The sequence below is a fragment of the Rhinolophus ferrumequinum genome, chromosome 5 (assembly GCF_004115265.2).
Source record: "Rhinolophus ferrumequinum isolate MPI-CBG mRhiFer1 chromosome 5, mRhiFer1_v1.p, whole genome shotgun sequence".
Lineage (NCBI taxonomy): Eukaryota > Metazoa > Chordata > Mammalia > Chiroptera > Rhinolophidae > Rhinolophus > Rhinolophus ferrumequinum.
In genome coordinates this window covers 32,325,783-32,350,276 of record NC_046288.1, presented here as the reverse complement: position 1 = coordinate 32,350,276, position 24,494 = coordinate 32,325,783, and the positions used below count along the sequence as shown (strand labels likewise).

Here is a 24,494-nt window from a genome sequence, read left to right as displayed (position 1 = left end):
CTTAAAAGCAGGATGTAATGCCCCCACATTCACATCCGACAAACAACAGCTGCCTGGGAGAGCAGCTCAAGGCTTCCCACACCACCCACTCCAGTCTCCAGAGAGTATTCTGAGGCCCATGTCAGCAAGCCACAGCTTGTCAGCAGGCTGGTAAGCCAAGCAGTTTGGAATCGAGCTGGACCTCACCAAACTGCCCAGGCCAGCAGCCTGTGCATTGGAATCAGCCTACAGACCTCACATACAATGTAGCTGAGAGATCCATGCTGGTCGTTTCTGGGGACCACCGCTGGAGAACACTAACACTAGCAGTTAGCTTTCAGAACCTTCTACAGCATGTGGCTTTTGAGCCATATGACTCGATCTTGCCTGCCCAGGCTGACCACTTTATTTCTTACTGTTCTGCTTTGTTTCAGTCAAGCCAGTTCCTCACTGTCCTACCACAATTCAATGCCTGCCGCCTGTACTACGCAGGTCATGCTATCACTCGCCTGGGTCTACTCCTTTCTCACTTTCCTCAACACCCTACAGGAATGCCTTCTTCTCCCCACTCATCTTCACTTGGTCCAGTCTTCAAGGCTCAGTTCAGTCTTGCCTCTAAAATAAAACCTTCTGGACACTCGGATTATCTTAAAACTCCTAATCCACTTGTGTTGAATACCATACAGGTGAGCATTTCATTGTTTTCTAATTGTTTTTTGTGTGTGTTATTTCTATCTCTCTAACAAGATTGTCAGCTCCCCAAGGGCAGGGGCTGAATCTGCCACGTGCCTAATATACTGTGGAACTAGGTTTTGAATCATTTCTTAATTGTAGTTGTTACAGGTAAGAGGGCAACCAGACTATCTCCTCAGCAGCAGCTGGCTATTTATTGGCTACTTCATACTGAGTAACTCCTGGTAACCTCTTTTTAGTCATTATCTTCAGACCATTGTCCCTGCTGGGTCTGAGGGTGATGCAACATTCTCATTATAACAGGATGTTAACTTGACCTCTTCAACAAATAAGAAGGAAATGTTTAAACATTTGTGAATATTCCAAACCGTTTTTATAAAATATACAGTATACCTAGAATCTTACAGTGGGAAGGGGCTTTAGAGATCAACCAGTGTCCCACCTTTCCCCACCCCATACCAAAATTCCTGACAAGCCTCACTTTTCTGTGATCTAATCTAACAAGAAAGCCATCAAGGACTCTTTTGAAAACTCATTTTGGGTAAATATGAACGTCACTGTCAGTTAAACTTTTTGCAGAGATTGTAAAGTATTGTGATTATTGATTGCCTCCCCAGGTCTCATGAAGAAAGGAGGTATCAAGATACTAAGAGCTACAGGGAGCAGCAAATCCTGTTAGTGGAGCCATGGCTGGTTCCCATTTAGCTTCTGCAGGGCTTAGAAACTCTCTTAAAGAGGATGTTCAGTGAATTGTGTAGGAGAGGATGTCTTTGGTCAAAATTTAAACATACCTACTTTCCAAAAATTTGTCACTCCTTACACTGACGATGATTTTCAGTGCTGCCCAGTGGAAATCTAATCATGAAACTCTTTAACTCCTTCCATGTAACTTCCCTGAAAAATCTAAATGTTCCCTAATTTGAGATTCTGTGACCCAGTAACCATGCATCTCACAAGTAAAGTGGACAGTGTATAACTAGTAACCAGAAACCACATGTTTTGACTAAGTAGCTATGACATATATATATATACATGATAATCATTATATATATATATATATATATATATATACACACACACATACACACACACACACACACATATATACACTCTCTAAGCACATAATTAAGTTCAAAACTGTATTGGCATATATAACTTGTACTCTGAAATATTTTCTTTGTTAAAAGACAGTGGTGTCGATAAATGGACCTTTAATCAGAAAACAAATCTTGATTTTTTTTTAATGTCTTGAACGTACGTGTCAACTATTAAACGTTTAACACTAATTCTTACATGTCTTTATTCATTTGCTTTCATTTCAGATAAGGTGTAATTGAGATAAAGACATGGAAACCCTTTAAAGGACTCTTTGGGGACAGAAAAAAAAAACTTCTATGGAAAATACGTCAATAATGCCTTATAATAACATTGACTTATAAGAGTTATGTGGAATGCAATTTATTTCCTAATCCTGAAGGGTAATACTATGGCAATGACATATACACCCGGGAAACCAAAAACTATCCTAATCCTTTCCCATACACTAAACGTATATATGTTTAAATATTATAAAGCCTTAAGTAGTTATGGTGGAGATCTAAACATAGCATGAGTTATTTAAGAGTCCAGGAAATTTTGGCTGGAGGTATTATGCAGTGTGGAGTCTCTAAGAAGGTTGAGAGTGGACAGAGACTATCAGCCTGGTACCTTCAAGCTCCACTTGATGTTTGGGCAGGCAGCAGCTGCTGCTTCTGGATATGACAACCCACAAGGGCCTTAACCTGAGAGACAGCAGGATGTTGTGGAAAGAGTTAAGATGCTGGATACGGAGATATCTGAGTTAAGATGAGAAGCCCACCACTTTAGCTGTGTGACCTGGGTTCAAGTAGACTATTTAACCTCCCGTGCACCAGCTTTCTCATTCAGGATTGTTGTAAGGAACTTGGTGAACAGGTCTTGTTGCATAGAAAGGACTCAGTGTCAGTCCCACCCTTCTCTGACCACTTATCTCTACTGTACCTTCCCCACAACAGATGGTGTTCCACATCTCATACACAGAGGGATGTTCCCAAGACTGAAAAAAAAATATGTTGGAGAAATGGGATCAAAAGCCTGACTGACCAGTTCTTCATATTTATATTTTTATACTCAAAGTCCAGGCCATTGTTGTCTCTTTCCTAGACTACATCATTAGCTCCTATTTTCCCTGCTGCCTCTTTTTCTCAACTTTTCTCTTGCTTCCTTACTATTCACGGCAGCCAGGATGATCTTTTCAAAGCATGACTCATAGAATACCACCACCTGGCTTAAAATCCTGTAATTTAGGATTAAGTCAACCGTTCCGTGGCCGACCAAGCCCTACATGAATTAAGCTCTGCCTGCTTCTCTCACCACATTCCTTCCACCCTTCTCCTCATTTATTGAGCCTCAGCCTCACCTTCTTTCTGTCTCTCATGCACATTGAGCTCCTTTCCTTCCCAGGGCCTCTGCATATGCTGTTCTCTGTTGTTCTGGGTTGTGCTATGTCAACTTGGTGAAGCTGGAAACTGTTTCCCAGAATCTGCTCCCGTGCGTGGTTCTAGGTTAGAGTTAGCTGAAGAGGCAGTTGTGTAAGATTTGTAAGACAGAAGTGAAGGAGTGGCCATTGCACTTGATTAGATATGATAGACAAAATGGTATCCGGTAGACCCCAACTTGGCCACCTTTTATAATGATTCTCTCTATACTCCTTTAAATATGTTTATACTTTAAAATAAACTGCATGGAGAAATAGTTTAGGACTGCCAACATGTGAGAAGTCCATTTCTCTGGCCTTAGATTATTTTTATAACAATGAGATGGAAATTAGAAGACTCCAAAAGGGTTTTACTCTTTCTTTATTCCCTGCCACATGCAATGTTGAATAATGTCCAGGTAGTTCCCACATTACTCCATTCCTTTGCATGAAGGTAAGATTCTCCAATCGTCTAGTTACCCCTGTGGGTCCCTCAGGTTGGGGGCAGACAACACTATTCCTTTTGTAACTGAGTCCCTGAGGATAATATAATCAGGAGAACATTCTAGGAGAGGGAAGAGGTGTTCTCACTACTTTTATTTATTTTCTGAAAAATAGGATCCTTGAGGACATCTCACCACACATTCATATGATTTGCATTACAGGGGAACAGGTTTCTACCTAATAATTTATAGAAATAAAAAAGCAAGCAAGCATGATTTGTAAGCAATGAAAGAAATAGGGAATTTATACCCATTACATGTTCTCTCCCAAGTTATTATAACTTGTCTTCTGAAAAGGGACCCACAAATCCTTACATGCCTTGCTTAAAACAAAACAAACAAACGAAAAAAAACACTAGAGATGGAAAAATTATATAGTGGTAATAGAGGATCTTGGGTCCCATGATAGGAATTTTCCTAATGTGTTCCTATAACAGTGAAAATCAGGAGCACCCAAACTCCATCAGAATAATAGTCTTCGCATAGTCTTAATCCTGCAGTAACAGTAAATCTTACAGAATAAGGCAGTGAATGGCATCAGGTTCACGTGGCACACCCAAGAAATCTGGCGAAAGAACTAGGGAAAGCCTTTGCTTCTGTTATGCATTTGTGAGATTAAATAATGCAGTGGACTATCAACAAAAGAGCTAGTTACCCCCTCTCTATTCACAAAATTATTAAAGATCTTTCAAAGCCAACAAAAGTGTTACCATGCTATTAGATTTTGAGTGTAAAGACATACAAAATAATACCATTAAATGGTTCTTGAGAAACATTTTGACTTTAAGAAGTTGGCTATGGTGGTTTAAGAGAAAAAAATCAAAGAAAGATGGTGGGGCTAGTCCCTGTTGAGCCTGGGGCTGATAGATGTGTCGGATGGCAGACCCAAAAGTTCTCTCACTGCCCACAAAGAGGAAAAGATAGATGGATAGATTGGGGGAGGGGAGTTATCACTTCGTGAGGGGTGAAATGTCTAACTATTGCATTGTTTTGTACACCTGAAACTAAAAAAAAAAAAGGGATAGATGGAATTGTTGGCAAAATTCACACAAAGCTTGAAATTGGGGGTGGAGGAGAAAGAACAGTGAAAATTAAATTAGCCTTGAAAAGAACTAAAATTTCTTCTGGTACCAGTTTCCTGTTGAGTTGTATGTGGTCATTTTGTCAAATGGTGTAATTTTTTTTCTTTTAAAAAAGAAAAGCATGAGCTCCCTCCAGTGGCTAATCTAACAGTTTTTAAAAGACAATATATTTTTGTTAGAAAAGTATGGATATGCCTGGCTTTTCTGAACTGAGTCAATATCATTGGTTTCTAATGAGAAAGACAATAACTAGAATTCACATATTAGTTACTGATTTTGAGGTAAATTTTGACGAAGATATTTTAATTTCTTTCTTTAAAAATTACACAATTGAAGGATTAGAAGAGACTAGAGATCATCCATTCATTAATTCAATAGATATTAGCTGGTCACCTACTATTTCCCATGTGTTGCTCCAAGTGCGAAGGATAGAACAGTGGACAAAACAAAACCGTCATTAAACACATAATCCAGTGCTGAAAGAAAGACAATAAATAATTAAGCTAGTAAATGCATATCATGCCTTCTAGTCTAGGCCCCTTCAATAAAAATTTTTTTTAATCCATTTGAATCCAGATATTATGATCATTTTATAAGTATAATAGGGTCTCTTTTGCAAAGGTATAAAGTTGATTTTATTTTCTAGAATAATTCATTCAGGTAAAAAAATCATTTGGGGATCAGAAAAAGATGGAAAGTTCCTTTGCCAATTCAAGACTGAAAATAGAAATAAATATGGAGTTTTCTTGGTGTTTTCTAGCTAATGTATTATACATTAAATTATGTACATCACATTACACATAATATAGCCATTATTTAACATTTAAAATATACATTCAGTTAGTCACTCTAAATACATATAGTTGTCCCTCAGTATCCGTGCAGGATTGGTTCTAGGACCTCCTGTAGACACCAAAAACCACAGGTGCACAAATCCCTTATATAAAACAGCATAGTATTTGTTATAACCTATACACATCCTCTCGTATACTTTAAGTCACCTCTTTAGTACTTATAATACATAACGTAAATGCTATGTGAATCATTGTTATATTGTATTGTTTGGGGAATAATGACAAGAAAAAGTCAGTACATGTCAGTACAAATGCAACCATCGTAGGCCTAATTACGTAATACACATCAGTAACGATGCAACTTTTTTTTTCAAATATGTTCCATCTTTTTTAATCCAAGGATAAGGAACCCCCAGTTATAGAGGGCTCACTGTATGAAGTTAGCCGCTGCTAACTTAATTTAGCCACTGCTAACTTGGAATTTTTTCATCTATTGAAAAAAAATATCCTGCTTCAGGGTGTTTGGTGGTAAAACGATCTGACCTACATGCCCTCTTTAGATTAGCATGGGACTTTCATCATTAGGACTGCGTAACCCTCCCCAGCTCATTTTCTGTAGCCCCTCCTTCCCTGCTGGGCACTCCCCTTCCAAACCTGAGTCACATCAAACTTCTGCCCATGCCTTAATATCCACCAGACTTTTTAAAGCCTTTGTACCTGAAGCCTTTTCTTCATTTAGAAAGCCTTTCTTCCCCTCCTACAGAACAGCTCATCTTTCAGGGTTTCAATCAAATAGTACTGTGACTGTGAAACATTCTGATTCCTCCTCTAGACGGGGTTGTCCTCTCTATCGCTTCCAGTGCTCTACCGGAAGAACACCTTTATTCATTTTAAATGTGTTTATCTTTTTGTCTCCCTTATTAGTCTGTGAGTTTCCTGAAGGCAAATGGCCGTGTCTAATTTATTTTTGTATTCCCAGCACCTACCCTAGTGCTGACATATAGATTATGAATAAAAGCGTGTGACATGGCCTGAGTGTTTCATTTACAAGTCACATTTTGGTAACTCAAGATGATGATGATTTTTGGCAACTCAAACTTATGATTTTGACAGTAATTATATTAAATAATTTCAATATAGTTGTCTTGAGAATGCTCTTTGTCTCACTAATACAACCTAACCAACATTTTTTAAAACTTAAATCTATCCATGGGTTTTTTTAAATAAAAGACTTATTGCTTACATAGACTTCTTAATAACTTCACAAGTATTTGATTCAATGATTTAGAAGTGGAATAGTCATTCTCCAAATGAAGCTGAAAAAGTAATTGTGGTTTGCACAGTGTTTTTTATTTTGTTTGTGCTCATGTGGTTTTGTTTTTGGCTCATTCCTTCCCAGTCACAGATAACCTTGACTGAAGTTGGTGTTCCGTGAAGTTGCTTTTGTTAAGCAGAACACCACTGTCCACCAATTAATGCCAAACCAGTTACCAGCTGACAGCTGGTACTTTTTTCTCAACTAGTTACACTTAAAACTGCCTGGATTGAAACCCCAGCTTCCTCACTAGCCATGAATTTAGGCCGTTAGCTTGTCTGAGAATTGTGTCCTCATTTGTAAAGTGCAGATAATTATAGTACCTATTTTAAAGGGCTGTTTTTTGGCAGAAATGAGTTAATACAAGTGAAGTTTTTGGAACAGTGCCTGGCACAGGATGAGTAATCAGGTGTATTTTGTATTAACAGCACCCTATGGGATACATTCATTCACCACGTATTTATTTTTGCACATTGTGAGATGGTAGAACTATATTCTCTTCTAATTACCAGGAACTGAATTTAAAACTCTGGCTAAAGAATACTTATAAAGGTTATAACAGTGGTTGACGTTTAGATACAAATTAATTTGCATTTTTAAACCAATCGTCATCACATTTTATCCAGCGCACACATTTTTCCCTAATCTGGGTCATGTTGAGTTGCAAAACAAAAAAGGTATTTAAAATCATACAATAAAAAAACTAATGTACGCCCCTCATTGCTCTTTTTCCCCCTCTTTATAAAATAGGATAGTGCTATCTACTCCCCACGGATTTTTTTTTTTTAGCTTCTAACTTTATGCTGTGGGATTTAAAACCTAGTAGTCCTTATCTGTTTCATAGACGTGTCGAGATAACGGAATAAACTAACGTGTATGAAAAAGTTCTTTGCGGTTCAGATTACCTCAGAAACGCAAGGTAGTAGAAGGGGTTGGCCGAAGAGGCGGGGCGGGAGGTGGAATGTCGTAACAAGCACTACAGAGAAGTTCGGGAGTGAAAGTAAGTTTGACACTCTGAGGCTCCCGTAGTCAGCTTGCTAAAGAGCCAAAATGGCTCCGCCTGCTAAGCGTCCATGTGCTGTTTCCGGTCGTAGGCGGAAACACGATTCCCAGCCACCGCTGGCACGGTATGCAGTAGCCAGCGGTGTGGATTTTCTTCATATTGCTCGCCGCGGAGCCGGTCAGCAGCCAATATGTCCAACAGAAACAACAACAAGCTGCCCAGCAACCTGCCGCAGTTACAGAATTTGATCAAGCGGGACCCGCCGGCCTATGTGGAGGAGGTGGGAGCGCGGCGCGGCGACGCTAGAGGCCGTTGAGCCACTGGTTGAAACACCCGTGGGGTTGGGAGGCGTGGAGTGGAGCTGGGATCCTGGCTGGCCGCGTGTTCTGTGTTAGGTCTGGGGTTTCGGGAAGAGGGAAGAGGTTGGGAAGGGACGTGCCTCAGGGTTCATTCTCCATCCCTTGGAAATCTGCTATCTCTTTGGGTTTTTTTTCCTGCTGTGTAGACCCCGCTGCTGCGGGAACACCTTGAAGAGTTCACTGTGCTTTAGGGTTTGTCTCCCGACCTCACAGAGGTGGAGAGACAAAAGACCCGCCCCCAACCTCTAACTTCCGTGCAGGTTTCTCAGCCTGATCTTTTTAGAAACCCCTAACTTGAATCAGTTGGTAACACTTGATGAATCATGTTAGGATCCTTTCAACAGACGTGTTTCCAAGAGCCGGTGGGCTGTGTTGGGCAGGAGGTGGTATTCTCCAGTATGAGGGACAGACCCAGGAGTGAGTGTATTTAGTTAATACCGAGGACTCAGTCTCCTCGGAAGCTGGCATTACCTGGATGTCAGAATTTGCTCAGGGAAAAGATGAGGTTGAAAAATTAGATTAGGTCCAGATTGTGAGGGACTTTGTAAACTGACCTTGTAGGAATTGTGAACATTAAAGGTGTTTGAGCCCAAGTGACAAAATGTAAGTGGTGATTTGCTGTATTAATCTGGCAGCTGTTTTCTTCAGACACCCATTTGTCTGACAGGCATTAAACAGGTATCTGCTAGGCATTTGCTGCAGTTGTTTGTTCTTCTTCACTAGATTGTAGTTTGTTCCATGGCCAACACAATTATTCATCCTTTGATTGCTCTTATTTCCCTCCTTCCTCAGTTTTTCACGTAGAAATATTTATATGAATGCTTTGTAACAAATAGTGGTTTCAGTGGTTTAGGTCACCAGAACAGAAAACCTTTCCAAGGATCAAGGCAGTGAAAATAAAGAGTAAAGAACAAAGACAAGAAATTAATAGAGGTGAGGCCCTTAAGATGTGTAAAGCACTGTGCAACCATTGCCAAAGTGATAGTTGAGAGTTAGTCTATATAGTGCTGTACTTCAGAGCACTGGTTTCAAAACTAGTGCTAAATCCTGGCCCTGCTGTTGACCAATTGTGTGAGAAGGGAGGATTAATCACTGAGCCTGTTTTAATATGTAAGAAGAAGATAGTTCTTACTTGAGAGAATTGTTCTTTCATTCACTTAACAAATACATATGCAAATTCACACGTACTGTACCTGTTGCATGTCAGTGTAATTCTAGGCACTGGGGATGCAATGATAAATAAGACATATATGAGAGTCTTCTTCCTTTGGGCTTCTGGTCTAGTGGTAGTAGACATATAGTGGTAAGAACTATGAAGAAAGTGAAAGTCAATGGGAGTATTTTCGGATCATCTCAAGGCAGATCATGGTGGCTGAGCCAGGGTGGGAAGGGGGAAAGAAGTGGGACAAGGATCTTGCCAGGAGCTCACCGGGTTCTGGGACATGCTCCTCATTCCTGTCAGTGACGCAATGCGGTTAAGAGAGATGGGGTCTTCCTGAAGCAGGTAGGGGGCTGCAGTTTTCTCTCTTGGACTCCTACTCTTGGAGAAAGCTGGACAGGCCTACCAATTGTGTTGGGGAAATCAAAAGTTAATGGGTTTTTTTTTACCATTCTGAGTTTAAAATATCTGGTAGATATCTAAACAGACATCAGACAAGTAATTGGATATATGCATTTGGAATTCATTAAACCAGTTAAGGCTGGTAATATCACGAAATACTCATTCTCATAGTCTCTCTCTCTCTCTCTAGAAATAACTAATTCTCACAGTCTGCTTGTCTGTCTCTCTTTCTCTCTGTCTCTGTTTCTCTCCTTAAAGTTGTGGTCGAGGGATAGAGAATAGATATGTGGAACTGAGACCAGGTGAGTTTCAACATTAGATTGTTGAGTTGTTGTTAGGATTAAACATAATTAAATGAGATAATGTAAACAATGAGCTTGGCACATTGCAAGTGTTGAATAAGTGGAAGCTATTGTCGTTATTTCTGTGTGCCTATTGCTTTTGGCTGTTAACACATCCTATCTGTAATTTCAGGATGAAATCTTAATATTTAAAAGAAGAGAGGAGGAATTTTAACTGGAGTGCTTTGTGTACTTGACATATAATAATTTACATTTTCTGACCTGGTATTTTTCTGCTCATGTGAGTGCTCTGTATACATAGACAATGTAAAAGGGGTCGTTTGGATAGTAAATGGCAGAATAGGGCCAGAATCTGAGTTTTTGATTCTTGCTTCACTGTTCTTTACAACACACCACCTAAATTTCTAACAATAAAGGAAAGGGTCTTTAGATTACCAGTGATGTGCATAAAATTTTCAAAACTTATTTTGAAGAATGCAGATAAGGAAAAGGTAGTGTTTCTACATACTTTTGCCACATCTTTTTCTCCATGCTACATATCAGACTTCTACTAAGTAATTTTTCATTCTGTTCTGAGCAAGTCATATAACAGAAGGTGACCAGCTTAAATTTTTTTTTTTCTCTCTACAGTTTCTACAGCAGTATAATCATTACAAATCCAATGTGGAGATTTTCAAATTACAACCAAATAAACCCAGCAAAGAACTTGCAGAGCTGGCGATGTTTATGGCACAGGTAAGGAGATAATTTCTGAATAAAACAAAGACCGGTTGTTGCACATAGTTTGCAGAATATTTCTCCAGTAATACCCAACCTCATTTCATTCAGGAGTGGAAGCTTCATTTGAAAAAAATTTTTTTTTAACTTTGCCTTTTTGCAAATTTTCTCCATATGGTGAGTTAGAAAATTTTGCTAGAACTTTTTATAGAACCATCCAGAGCAAAACTTTCAAACTATTTGTTTTCTTCAAGTTTGTTATAAAATCAGATTCTAAATCATGTTACACATATTTTACTAAGAGTAGAGGAAATATGAAAAGGATCATGAAATTAGCATGTACCTCGTTTCCCTGAAAATAAGACCTAGCCGGACAATCAGTTGTAATGCATCTTTTGGAGCAAAAATTAATATATAATTAATATATAGTTAATATATTAATATAGTAAAATAAGACCGGGTCTTATAATATGACACAATACAATACCGGGTCTTATATTAATTTTTGCTCCAAAAGACGGATTAGAGCTGATTGTCCGGCTAGGTCTTATTTTTGGAGAAACATGGTAGGAAAAAAAGACATGATTTGGAACTATTTACTTCTGTACTCACCTTTTGCTGAAAATCCTACATATCTGCATATGAGTTATAGGAGAGAAAGATAAACTTCAGAAGAGTGTTTGCTTTGTTACAGATTGGGCACTGCTACCCAGAACATTTAAGTAACTTTCCTCAAGAGCTAAAAGATCTTCTCTCCTACAATCACACTGTGTTGGATCCAGATCTTCGAATGGTAGGGCCAGTATTTGGATTGTGCTGTGTTCGGGTATGTGCGTATAATACGTGTTTAAATGAGAACAATCTCTCAACAAAATGTCTTAAAATGTAAGTCAAAATGTGTCACCCGTTCCTTAAAATCCTTCTGTGGCTTCTTATTTATACTTAGAATAAAACTCAAACTTATTATCATGGCCTGTAAGATCCTACATGATCTGCTTCCTGCCTGGTTTTGTTTTTGTTTTAGTTTTTATCTCATCTCCATTTCTGCTACACTCCTCTTTCTGATCTTTCTGTTCCTCCATCATGCTAGCCCTCCCAGGGTGTTTTTCTTGCCTCTTTTGAATAGGTGATTCCTTCTAGTCATTCACATCTTATATGCCAGGAGAACCTTAATTACAACATATAGTTTGTATAATGCTTAATTTAATGAACTTACCCATTAAATATCCAGTTTGAATATTGAAACATTGTCACTCTAGTGGTTGACATTGGGTCCTGGCCGAGATGCCCTTTACCAAGCCAGTGTACCCGTTTTCCCCTACCTCATGGCCCCCAGCTGCCCTTTCTCTGCAGCGTTGTCCTCAGCTGAATGGGAGCCCTGGCACCTGGGAGGTTGCCCTCACAGCGCACAGCTGGTACTTGACTAACCCAGTGGTACAAAAGCACACCCCTTCCCTCCAGGTGGGCCCCACTTTGTGTTGCGGTTTGTGCTCTAGGGCTTCTTTGTGATCAGACTGAAGCTAGTCTCCAGCCAAGGACACATCCTTGCTCACCTTTTCTTTTCTCTGCCCTATCCTGCTGCCTTTCCTTCTGGAAGAGAGCACACCCCAGACAAATAACTGCAATAACTCGGGCTCTGCTCCTAGGGAACCCAGGCTTAGGCATACATCAGCTTTGAAAACACCTTTACAGCAGGTAGAACTTGCACAAATATTATGATCACAAAACATTGATATGCTAGACTAAAACTTGTAAAAATGCTAAGTCCATAGATTCAACTTTGTTATTCCCACATTTCCAAGGCTTTCTGTAATTCCACCATTTTATACTTCTCTAAGATTTTCTTAATTTGATTAGACCCCCAAAAAAAGAATACTATCTCAGACAAACCAAGGGTGCAGACTCAGGATTGTCAGCTGATTAACTCTCAGCCGGGACATGGGACCTAGCATAGGAGCAGCACAGCCCAAGAGGCTTTAAATTCAAACCATTAGTCAGAAGGCTTTTTACTTATGTCTTGGAACTTCTCTAGGTCATAGAGGTTTGCTGTGGCTAACAGTACCAAACCAAACTGGTCTGCAGGCATTATTAAATAAATGTGTGTATTTGTTTCTTTATAGTGTTTTATGATGATTAGGTTTTTATAAAATAATTCATAGAGATTTCCTTTGCGAGGAACAAGGGATTGAGTCTGTGTAATTAGCATTCCTCTTTAGAGGAATCATTTAGAACACACTGGTGGGTCCTCTTTTTAGTTGGCTATTGTGATAACCAATCCTTAGCAACCACTGGACTTCCTTTCTATCTAGTGTATTTGCTATTTTTCTGGGACTTTTTGAATCATTCCCAAGTTTTTCTTTGCTCTTTTCTGCTTACATAGGTAGAAGCAGACTGTATTTCTTAGGGGAAGATACTAAATACCCGTGTATACTAACTTATTACTTAATAAAATCAATACAATGAATTTTTTATGTTTCTCTTTCTTTGACAATTTAACTACTTTTTTTTTTTTAATTTAACTACTTTTTAATATACTTTTTGTGAATTTCTTTTTTAAGCATTGTTTTTACTGTTTTAGGTTCAAATTGTGACCACCTGGCCAGTGGGAGCTTCTTAGTCCTTTCAGCAATGCTCCAGTGTTTTTAAAAGCATCCTTGCATTCTGACAGAAATAGTCCAAACCCTTTCTTACTGTTTTTCCTGCCCCAACACTTGGAATCCACTATTCTCCAAGGATAATTTGTTCCATCTAATGGAGAAGAATATTAGAGACCAAAATTTGGGCAATAAGGGTACTCATAAGTTGGTGGTAAGCAAGAGTGCTACAGCTGCTATTGGGCCATTTTAGTACTAACAACACTTCAAAAGAATTCCTTGCAAGGTCACAAATTCAGATTGATTATTCCAATTTAGTGTATTATGTTATTGTTTCCCCACCTTTCTTATCATTGTAGATTCATTGATCACTGTGGGGTTTTGTCATATGTTCACCTCCTTGTGTAAAGTAGCCACAGTGTATCAATTACATTACCCTGTTTTACTTCCTTTTGACACTTACCATTATCTTAGATACTCTTGTTTATGATTATGTGCTTACTTGCTTGTCTATCCCCTCTTCTGCTCTACCCCTGGTGTGTAAGGTCCATAAGAGCAGAGACTGTTCTGTTCTGTTCTGAAGACTTGAATAATGCCTACTTAGTATAAGACTTTATGCTCTTTTGGGATATACATGCTCCATTTTCTCATCTTAACTTTATCATTATCTTATAGTATTTTTTCTTTTCCTTCCTGAGACATTTTGCAAAGCTTTGATCTTGCTGAGAAATAAGAATCTCATCAATCCATCAAGTTTGCTAGAACTCTTCTTTGAACTTCTGCGTTGCCATGATAAGCTTCTCCGAAAGGTAAATACCAAAATTGCTTTTTTTCATATATCTCATTTTACCTTGCAGGGACATAAAACTTGTAGAGTGAATTCATGATGCTTCACATTATTGGAAACAGTTAAGAATAATTTTAGTAGGGAAAAAAAATTGACCATTGTGTACATGCAACATGGTGGTAATAACTAAACTTCTATTGAGTGCTTACTTTTTGCCAGCTATCATTCTCAGAGCTTTTGATGTATTTATTTGTTTACTCACAAAATTAGATAAGGTTTATTATTATCATATCATCATTGTTATTTTACAGATGAAAAGACTGAGGCACAGAGAGGTTGAGTAACATACTCTGAGTCTGAGTGATGGGGCAGGAATATAAACCCAAGCAGTCTGGCTCCAGAGCCCAAGCCCTTTTCTAGTGCACTTACTGATGAACTAAATCAGAGCATGGACTGGACACTCATAGCTATAACTACCCCTACCTTAGACCCCAAGAAACTAACTTTTTTGGTTATTACTATTTCCCTATGACTTTGTATTTGCTTACATAAGACCAGAAGCTAAAGGGTTATGAAAGAAATTTGAGAAAGAAAAAAGTTCACATTCATTAACTTAAATTTTTTTCCCAAAGTGTTTAGAGACTGCCACCATTTGATTTTGGCAATTGTACTTGGTCTGACTTGTGGGATAAAAGTAGTTTATTGGAGCATATGTGGGGCACCAATGATATTTGCATTGCCTGTATTGTCTTGCATGCAATTATGGGCTTAATAAATAGAACAATTTTCCTTCTTCAAAAATAATAATAATTTTGCAACAATGTGGATGGATCTTGAGATTATTCTAAGAGAAATAAGTCAGGCAGAAAAAGTCGAGAACCATGTAACTTCACTCATATGTGGGATATAAAACTGAAAGCAACAAAGGAACAAGACAAAGAAATGGAAACTCATAGACACAGACAACAGTTTAGTGGTTACCAGAGGGTAAGGGGGGTGGAGGAGTGGTAGCAGAGGGTAAAGGGGGTCAATTATATGGTGATGGAAGGAGAACTAACTCTGTAGTGAGCACACAATATGATACATAGATGATGTATTAGAACTGTATACTTGAAACCTATGTAATTTTACTAACTATTGCCACCCTGAGAAAATTAATTTAAAAAAGAAGAAAAACTTACTGAGATATAATTTACATAGAGTTCATCCATTTAAAGTGTACAATTCTGTGGTTTTTAGTATATAAACAGAGTTTGCAACCATTGCCACAACCAATTTTAGAACATTTTTTATCATCCTCAAAAGAAACCCATTCCCATTGGCAGTTATTCCCCATCCCCACTCTCTCCCAGCCCTGAGCAACCACCAGTCTACTTTTGGTTTTTATGGATTTGCCTATTCTGGGTATTTTGTATAAATGAAGTCATATAAATATGTAGTTTTTTGTGTCTGGCTTCTTTCACTTAGCGTAATGCCTTCAAGTTTTATCCACATTGTAGCATATATCAGCACTTCCTTTTTGGTGCCAAATACTATTCCATTATATGGTTATACCACATTTTCTTTATTCATTCATCAGTTAGTGGACATTGGGTTGTTTTCACTTTTTGGCTATTATAAATAATGCTGCTGTGAATATTTTTGTGAACATTGGTGTGGAAATATGTTTTCATTTCTCTTGGGTTTATAAGTAGGAGTGGAATTGTTGGGTTATATTGCAACTCCATGTTTAATCTTTTCAGGACAACTTTCCTTTTGCATTTTCGCCTGTTGCTTTTTGCTTTGTTTTTTGGTCTCTCTGTAAGAGAATGAAGAGTAGGTATAATTAAATCCTCCTGTACATTTGTAAAATTAAATCGTCTTGTACATAAACTGGGCAAGGTTAGAAATGTTGGTTAATGTGTACATGTTTTTGTTTCTTTTCCTCAGACTTTATACACACATATTGTGACTGATATCAAGAATATAAATGCAAAACACAAGAACAATAAAGTGAATATAGTAAGTACCCGTTTGTCTTCCGTGTTTGCAGCATTGTACCATCCGTGTGTTAAGTCTTCTTTCTTTTTTTCTTTAGGTATTGCAGAATTTCATGTACACCATGTTAAGAGACAGCAATGCAACTGCAGCCAAGATATCCTTGGATGTGATGATTGAACTCTACAGAAGAAACATCTGGTAATATATATATGTATTTGTCTCTTGAGAAATAGGGTCTTTTATTCACTTATAATTACTATAGAGCACATACAGAAATATTTTTCTTGCTCTTGAGCTCTTTAATATACATATCTCTGCCATAGATTAAGTTGTAAGTGAAAATGTATAGGTAATCCAAATAACTAATAACAACGCTGGCTACCATTTCTTGAGCACCTACACTTTGTATTACCTCATTCACCCTTCAGAACAATGGAATGCAGCTTGTCTGGAATTATCCCATTTTATAGGTAATGAAACTGAAAGTCATAGAGTTGGGCAGCTAATACAGAACAGAACTGAACTCCCTGACTAAAATGTGCTCTTTCTAGTGTGCTACTCTGAAGACGTTCAAGTCAATTTTATATATATATATATATATATATATATATATATGTATATGTATACATATACATATACATATATATATACACATGTACACGTATATATATATAACATCATGTTCATAAACTTTGGTTTGTTGGTACAGTGCCCCCAACTAATGTCTTTTGCTTTTCTTATTCACATTTTTTACTGTAAAAGTAATATTCATTGCAATAGAAAATTTGGAGAAGCTAGAAAAGTTTTTTAAAAAAATCATTGGTAGTGCCACTACCCAGAGACAGTCACTGTTAATAGTTTATGATATTAATTTAACATGAATTTTTAAATACAGTTGGAACTTTGCTCACTGGCAGTATCGTAGCCAATGAGGTTTGTTTGAGGCATGATTGTAGCTAATTGAAAGCTTAAATGCAGTTGAAATTTTGTTATATTAATAGTTTTTTATTCTGGTTTTGTTTTGTTTGTTTTACTTATATTGAGTAGATTCCTATATCATTAAAACTTCATAAAGTCCATCCTAATGGCTGTGTAATTTTCTGAAGTAACACTGGGCTAAAATTTCATTAAATGCTCACCTGTGATTGACTTTTTAAAAATATTACAACTATGAATTTTAATGTGTCAGAAATATTTCTTATATTGTTTATTTTGTTCATTGTCTGCTAGAAAATACAGTAGAATTAAAATTTACTTTAAAACACTCGTTTGTCTTCTAGGAATGATGCAAAAACTGTCAATGTGATCACAACTGCCTGCTTCTCTAAGGTCACTAAGGTGAGTGTCGGGCTGTATGGAGACACTGTCTGAGTGGTCTGCTTCTCTGGATAGAGGGTGAACAAGACAGTATGTACGCATGTGCAGTTCATGTTTACTAATGCTCTGATTGTGCTTAGGTCACTTCGATCTGTGCTTTAGAGGAGTCAAGCAAATTAAGGAGTTTTTTAAATGCTTTGTTTTAAATGACAGTCTCAATGTTTAGTTTATGTTTTCCCTGTAATTTTTGGCTGTTCTTTTATTAGGCTCAGGCACAGCTGGAAGAAATTTAAGGACATGTTTAACTTTCTGTTAGAAGGGCTGTAATATCACTTTTCTTATGGGGGATATAGAAATTCTTGACAGTTTACTTAAAGGGTAACAACTACCGTGTTTCGCCGAAAATGGGACCTCGCCGGACAATCAGCTCTAATGTGTCTTTTGAAGCAAAAGTTAATATAAGACCCGGTCTTCATTATAGTATAAGACTGGATCTAATATAATGTAATGTAATATATAATATATACCGGGTCTTATTTTTCTATAATATAAGACCGGGTCTTATATTAATTTTTGCTCCAAAAGACGCATTAGAGCTGATTGTCCAGCTAGGTCTTATTTTCGGGGAAACATGGTACTATGTAGAGCCTGGCTGTTTTCATCTAAAAATTTTTTTTTTTAAATTACTGACAGCCCTCAGTATCAGTAGGTTTTAAAATATTTCAAAAAATACTGTTTTCAATCCATGGTTCGTTACATGGAAGCAGAGGGCTGACTCTATGCATTGATCTATGTCATTTTACATAAGGGACTTGAACATCTATGGGTTTTGGTATCTGCCAGGGTCCTGGAACCAATCAGATACTTAGGGACGAAGATGATGTAGAAATGATATTGATATATATACACGTATACATATACCAGGGTTGCCAAAAAAATGCACATTTTAAGAGATGCTATCTATGTATTACTTTTCGAATTAGAATTGAATTATGGTAGCAATGTGTAGTATGACGTTCACTCAAAAGATGGTCTTAATCGGGCAGCCAGATGGCTCAGTTGGTTAGTGTGCGAGCTCTGAGCAACAGGATTGCCGGTTCGATTCCCACGTGGGCCAGTGAGCTCCACAACTAGATTGAAGCCAACTGAGCTTCCAGAGGGGCAGCTGGATGGCTCAGTTGGTTAGACTGCCCGCTCTCAACAACAAGGTTGCCGATTCACTTGGAGCTGAGCTGCGCCCTCCACAACTAGATTGAAGGACAACTAGATTGAAGGATTTGGAGCTCATGGGCCCTGGAGAAACACACTGTTCCTCAATGTCCCCCAATAAAAATTAAAAAAAAAAAAAAAAAAAAAAGGCGTTAATCAAATGAATGCTAGCATCATTCATTGTATTAGAATTTTAATACAAATTTTTCCTTTCTTAAAATGTGTATACATTTTTTTGGCACCCTCTGTATATATATTTAGGGTGAATAGCATAAAAACATGCTTTAATTAAGAAAACTTAGCCCACATGTCACCACTCTCTGATTTTTTTTTTTCAGATCCTAGTTTGTACACGTGTAAAATGTAGACAAAAGCATTTATTCTTTGTTGTAAGCTGGGATGAGTAATAGACTGTTCTGATTGGTCTTTAGATATTAGTTGCTGCTTTGACATTCTTCCTGGGGAAAGATGAAGAGGAGAAACAGGACAGCGACTCAGAATCTGAGGTTAGTTTAACCATAAATGCTTCGAATTTTATAGTTTATCAGATTTCATCATTGCTGTCATGACAGATTAAAAGATCCGTGACTGCTCAAGTTGGAAAGAAACTCATGTTACCTTTATTCTTTACTGAGTTCTGTCATGCTGAGATTTTATTCTATTTAGAATTTGTCGCTTACATTCAGTAAGATTGATTAAATAACTAATAAAACTCAGATTCATTCAACTTTGTTCTTAGTTCAAAACACTGTCTATATCTTACTATTTAAACTTAGCATGAAAATTGCTGCGGACATATTTTTGACATAGAGTGACGACATCATAGAAGTTTAGAGTGGGGAGAGGGAGAGGAGTAATATGGCATCTTTAAAAGGAAAATTCAAGGTTTCTGATGTCATAAGATTTTCTTTATTGAACTGTTTTTTATTAAAATTAAAAAGAAATTCTAAAGAAATTTCCCTTCCCATTTTAGCATTTTGGTAACAAGAATACCAGAATAAGTAACATCTTCTAATTTGTTATTGTGTTACTAAATAACGTATGAACAATACATTCTTATTGTAAAAAATTTCAGACACTATAGATAAAATAAAAGTTTTCTTGACCCTGTCTTACGTATTTCCACTCCCCAGTTCCTTCCTTCCAGGTAACCATTTCGTTTCTCGTGCATTTATATATGGATGTGTGTACACATTGTCTTATGTGTGTAATACGTTTTTAAAATGCATAAGTAATATCTGTATTATTCTGTCACTTGCTTTGTGTGTATCAATATATATTAATGTACCAATGCATTTAAATCTTCTATTAGTACATATAGATCTACCTCAATATTTTTTGGTTTTTTTGTTTGTTTTAAGTATGGACTGCTTCATGAAATCGCTTGTCATCCTTGCACAGGAGCCATGCTAATCTTCTCTGTATCATTCCAATTTTAGTATATGTGCTGCTGAAGTGAGCACTCTAACTCAATTCTTTTAACCTCCACATAATATTTCTGAATATGAATGTATTACAGCTTAAGTATTTCCCTATTCATAAATATTTGTTTCCAGTTTCTTTTTTCAAATAGGAACAAAATTTCATTCTGTTTATATATTATACTTTAATAAAAATTAAAGCAAAACATAAGAACAAAACTCAATGCAAGTGAAAAACTTTGTGTGTGCCTGTTTATGCACATGGGCAAATATTTTTTATTGAATTTTAAAAGTCATGTTCATTTTAATAGCTGTGTGCAAGGAGTATAAAGTACAAAGAAGTGGTTGAAAGGATTACTCTTTGCCTCTATGCAGCTTTTCCTTGTTTACCATTTTACAAAGTAGTTTCTTCTTCAGGATGAAGGACCAACAGCAAGAGATCTGCTAGTGCAGTATGCCACAGGGAAGAAAAGTTCCAAACACAAGAAAAGATTGGAAAAGGCTATGAAAGTGCTCAAGGTGAGACTTGGACCTCGGAAATGAAATAGGAATCATTAGAAATGCAGAACATGTATTTTTTTAAAGCAAAAGCTTTTAAGAATTTGTAATAAAGAAATAGCATTTTTGAAAAACCTAGAAATGTGTGATGAATTTTTAAGTACTAATTTTTTAGATGAATAAATGTTTTTAGCTCTAGCAAAATCTGTAGCTTTAATAAACTAATTTGATTAAATTTACTTTTCACTTGTTCTGAACAAGATGGCCTGCATTAGGTTATCTTTGCCGGATGTATCTTCTCAGAAGAGTAATGATTATTCTGAAAATCATCAGTTTGGCCACTGTGTGTTTAATAATGCTTATATTTCCAATTTTAAAAAATTCTCACAGGTGCTAATAGCTGGAACATTCCCAAGGTTTAATCTTAAAAGACAAAAACCACCTTTATTTCTTCTACTTGAAAGAAAGTTTTTGGGAACAAAGTTTTTTGTTTTGTTTTGTTTTGTTTTTTAAGTAGTGTGGTGGATTTGATAACAGCCTTTAGCACATAAACACATTTAATCCCATGGGCTTCATCACTATAGTTCAGAATGTAAATATTTTTGCTCTCCCTTTCTTTCAGAAACAAAAGAAGAAGAAAAAACCAGAGGTGTTTAACTTTTCAGCTATTCACTTGATTCATGATCCCCAAGGTACTATAATTATGACTTCCCAAGTTCCTTGCTAATCTGATCTCTGTCTGTTTAGTTTCCTACCTTCTGAGTTACCAGGGAATATAAGATCCCTGGCACTTAATAGACAATCAATAAATACTTAGTTTTTTTAGTTGATAGTAACCTAGAAAATTATATTCTAAAGCAGTGATGATTGCCAGTCCACAGCAAAATAAGAAAACTACGGAAGAACAGCTCTCTCCGCAATTTATGTCTTTAACAACACAATAATGATAGGGCATTGTACTTGACCAAATGAAAAATTGACCATCTTTTATTGGTTCTTTTTTTTTTCAGTTGGTCTGTATAAACCAAAAGTTTGGGAAACCCTGTTCTAGAACACTAGTTCTCAAACTAGAGTGCATAGTGGAATCACTTAGAGAATTTTTAAACTGTACTGATGCTTGGGACCTGTTGTCCCCCAGAGGCTAATTAGTTGGTATGGGATGCAGCTGGACAATGGGATTTTTAAATGTTTTCTGTAGTCTACTGTACAGCAGTGTTTGCAGACTCTTCCTGTAAGTCAGTGTTTCTCAAACTTGAGTGTACATATAAACCACCTGGGGATCCTGTTAAAGTACAGGTTGATTCAGTAGGTCTGGGATGGGGCCTGAGGTTCTGTTTCTAACAAGCTGCCAGATGGACCAACTGCTGGTGGTCTGCAGAACACACTTTGAAAAGCTGAAGTTGTAGAACTAGTCAATGGAGTACCTATTAAATAATCAAGACGGTGATGCTAAAAATGTTGGAATCCTTAAGACTTAACTTTGGGCCCCACTGGAGTTATGTTTACTGTGTGTGAATCTTCACCTTCTGTTATGTTTACCATCCTGGCTCAGCAGAGTGATTTTAGGCAGAGCCATACCAGTCACCAATCTTAACTACTGCCTTTCTCTGCACCTGTTAGATAATGTTGTACAGACCATGGACCCACAGTGTCCTTCTCTGATATTCTCCTTTCCAGATTTTGCAGAAAAACTACTAAAACAGCTAGAGAGCTCGAAGGAGAGGTTTGAGGTGAAGATGATGCTCATGAACCTCATCTCCAGATTGGTGGGAATTCACGAGGTTTGAATTACATTATATTTCCTTGGTGAATATTAGAAGTAGAATTGTTCTTGGTAAAAGGGAAGCAGTGGTGTAATTTATCCCCCAAGCCATTTAAATCCATACAGTTTACAGAAGAGTAAAATCTTCCACTCTGAAAATAGCTGTTTTTATCATTTTGTTTTCTTATCAATAAGTATGGATGTTAAATTGTACATATATTTGGTTTATGGACAAGCTATTTTATGTTGTATTTTTCTACTTTATTTTTATTCAACTTTGTTTTACATGTACATTTTTTCCAAGCCAACATAACCCACATATTTTTATTGACTGTTACTACATTTTGCAGCTTTGTTTATCCCTTCATAGCTTTGTTGACTACCAGACCCCTCTGGTAGGAGATTATCATGTTTCCAAAACTGAATTCTCTGGTCATTTATTTTATATTAAATTAGATTGCAAGAGCTCCTTAGTAGTGTAATATATGTATATTGTGTATGCATATGGGAACTTCACAGATACTCTTAAACCAACTGCCATTGTAGAAAAGGAGAGTTTGCCAAAAATTTAGGCCATAAAGAAATGACCGCTGAGGATGTTCCCTCTCATTTTGTTCTTGTGACTAGTGCTGCTCTAAACATCATTGAATGTATTACTTTATTAAAAATTTTTTAAGAAATGAAACAAGAAAAGTAAAGCAGGCTTATTTATTGAAAATCAAACCATATATACTCATAGACATGTCAGGTTAAAAATGAAAGTACACATAAGTGAAAGCACTCATTCCCTTTCTCTAAGAAAAATTTAATTAATTGCTTTTTATCCATGGGCTGTAGTTCTATAAAGCAGGATTATCAAGTTAGTTCTTGATACGTATATGCAGTAATCTTATGTCAGACCTGAATTTGAGTTTCATAGGAAACAGAAGTGACTTGTAATTTATGCATGCTTCGATGGAAATGACCAGAGTTTCACAACTGACTACAATTGAACATCCATCTTTATATTGAACCCAAGTCTTCCGTTACTTCTCTGGCTCTGGTTTTGCTCTATGGCTAAAACAGAAAAAATTAATTTGTTCTCACATGATGAACTTTGAATAAATCGAGTCCATCTCCAAAATTTCTCTTCTTGAAATTGAAGATTGCAATTATTTTAATAACTGGACCCGTGTGCAACCTTTATTTAGGTAGCCTCCAGAGTGGAAGTGTTTTCTCAGTAAAGTATGGAGCTCAAAGTAATTTCTCCAGTGGCGTTGGACTGGTAGGCAATAGTAAAACTAGAAGTGTGGGTTTTTTGAAGATCAGATTATACTAGATGTTATTGAGGTTTTTTTTTAATTAAAATTTATTGGGGTGACAGTGGTTAGTAAAGTTACATAGGTTTCAAATTATTCAGATTTGAATGCTATTTTGCCCATTACTTTGGAGCCTTAATATCAATGCTATTCCTTCCTATAACCCTCGTTATCTTTAAAGACTAAAAAATGAGTTCTACAGCCACACCAGTTTTAAAAATAGAAGGATGTTGCGTTTTGGTTACATTTCCCCTCCCTGATTTATTCCGTGTACTCTTTCTTGTTCCTTGCTATAGTGTGGATAGCAGCATAGCCCTCCTTTCCTTGATTAAAACAGCACATTGAATTATCCTGGGGCATCAATGCTTGTTGAGAAAAAACAAAAGTAAAAAGCAATTCCCAACTAGTTGAGCTTGGTGATATAAATGCATTATGGAGAAATGAAACTCTACAGCTTCAGTTACATATATATTAAAATCAGTGCATTCTGCTTTCCACAGCTTTTTCTCTTCAACTTCTATCCCTTTGTGCAAAGGTTTCTGCAGCCCCACCAAAGAGGTAAGCCAGTAACTTGCCGTGTTCCTTTGGTTGTCTTGGGTTAGAATAACCATCTAGTCTTTTGTTCTGGAATTATTAAAGATAAGAGTTAGGAGTCAGATGTGTTCTGTTTCAGAGAAGAAGAGAGAAACCCTTATGCTTTCCAAAATCTGCCATGGGTTAGTTACTTGTCTGCTCGTCAACTTTAAGAAACAGTTATTTTGGGGAAAAATTGGTTTCTCAAAGCAAGTCTTTTGTACACTAGTCCCCCATTATTATTGAAGGTTTC

The 24,494-nt window shown here is 37.0% G+C and overlaps 2 protein-coding genes, 1 non-coding gene and 1 pseudogene across 4 annotated transcripts in view; 2 read left to right on the top strand and 2 right to left on the bottom strand.

Annotated features, from left to right (window-relative positions):
* ART3 (ADP-ribosyltransferase 3 (inactive)) overlaps window positions 1-7,818 on the bottom strand; it is a 110,586-nt gene extending 102,768 nt beyond the window's left edge. The window contains exon 1 of the mRNA XM_033106119.1: window positions 7,766-7,818. The gene's annotated coding sequence lies outside the window, so the exon portion shown is untranslated. The remainder of the gene's footprint in view (window positions 1-7,765) is intronic.
* A 99-nt stretch (window positions 7,819-7,917) lies between these two features.
* The window catches only part of SDAD1 (SDA1 domain containing 1), a 29,732-nt gene continuing 13,155 nt past the window's right edge, over window positions 7,918-24,494 (top strand). Inside the window, exons 1-13 of one of the 2 annotated variants that reach the window (XM_033106389.1) lie at window positions 8,018-8,143; window positions 10,042-10,085; window positions 10,716-10,820; window positions 11,497-11,595; window positions 14,095-14,205; window positions 16,113-16,184; window positions 16,261-16,361; window positions 17,444-17,501; window positions 19,121-19,195; window positions 20,528-20,629; window positions 21,231-21,300; window positions 22,286-22,389; window positions 24,169-24,226. In XM_033106389.1, coding sequence (XP_032962280.1) covers window positions 10,806-10,820; window positions 11,497-11,595; window positions 14,095-14,205; window positions 16,113-16,184; window positions 16,261-16,361; window positions 17,444-17,501; window positions 19,121-19,195; window positions 20,528-20,629; window positions 21,231-21,300; window positions 22,286-22,389; window positions 24,169-24,226 — 865 coding nt within the window. In that variant the 5' untranslated portion in view covers window positions 8,018-8,143; window positions 10,042-10,085; window positions 10,716-10,805. Of the gene's footprint in view, window positions 8,144-10,041; window positions 10,086-10,715; window positions 10,821-11,496; window positions 11,596-14,094; window positions 14,206-16,112; window positions 16,185-16,260; window positions 16,362-17,443; window positions 17,502-19,120; window positions 19,196-20,527; window positions 20,630-21,230; window positions 21,301-22,285; window positions 22,390-24,168; window positions 24,227-24,494 lie in introns of both variants that reach the window. The other variant, XM_033106388.1, reaches the window with a different exon arrangement.
* On the top strand, window positions 17,063-17,168 carry LOC117022682 (uncharacterized; annotated as a pseudogene).
* Window positions 20,046-20,152, bottom strand: LOC117022691 (U6 spliceosomal RNA). Its single transcript, XR_004423095.1, has one exon. It is a non-coding gene; the product is annotated as a U6 spliceosomal RNA (small nuclear RNA).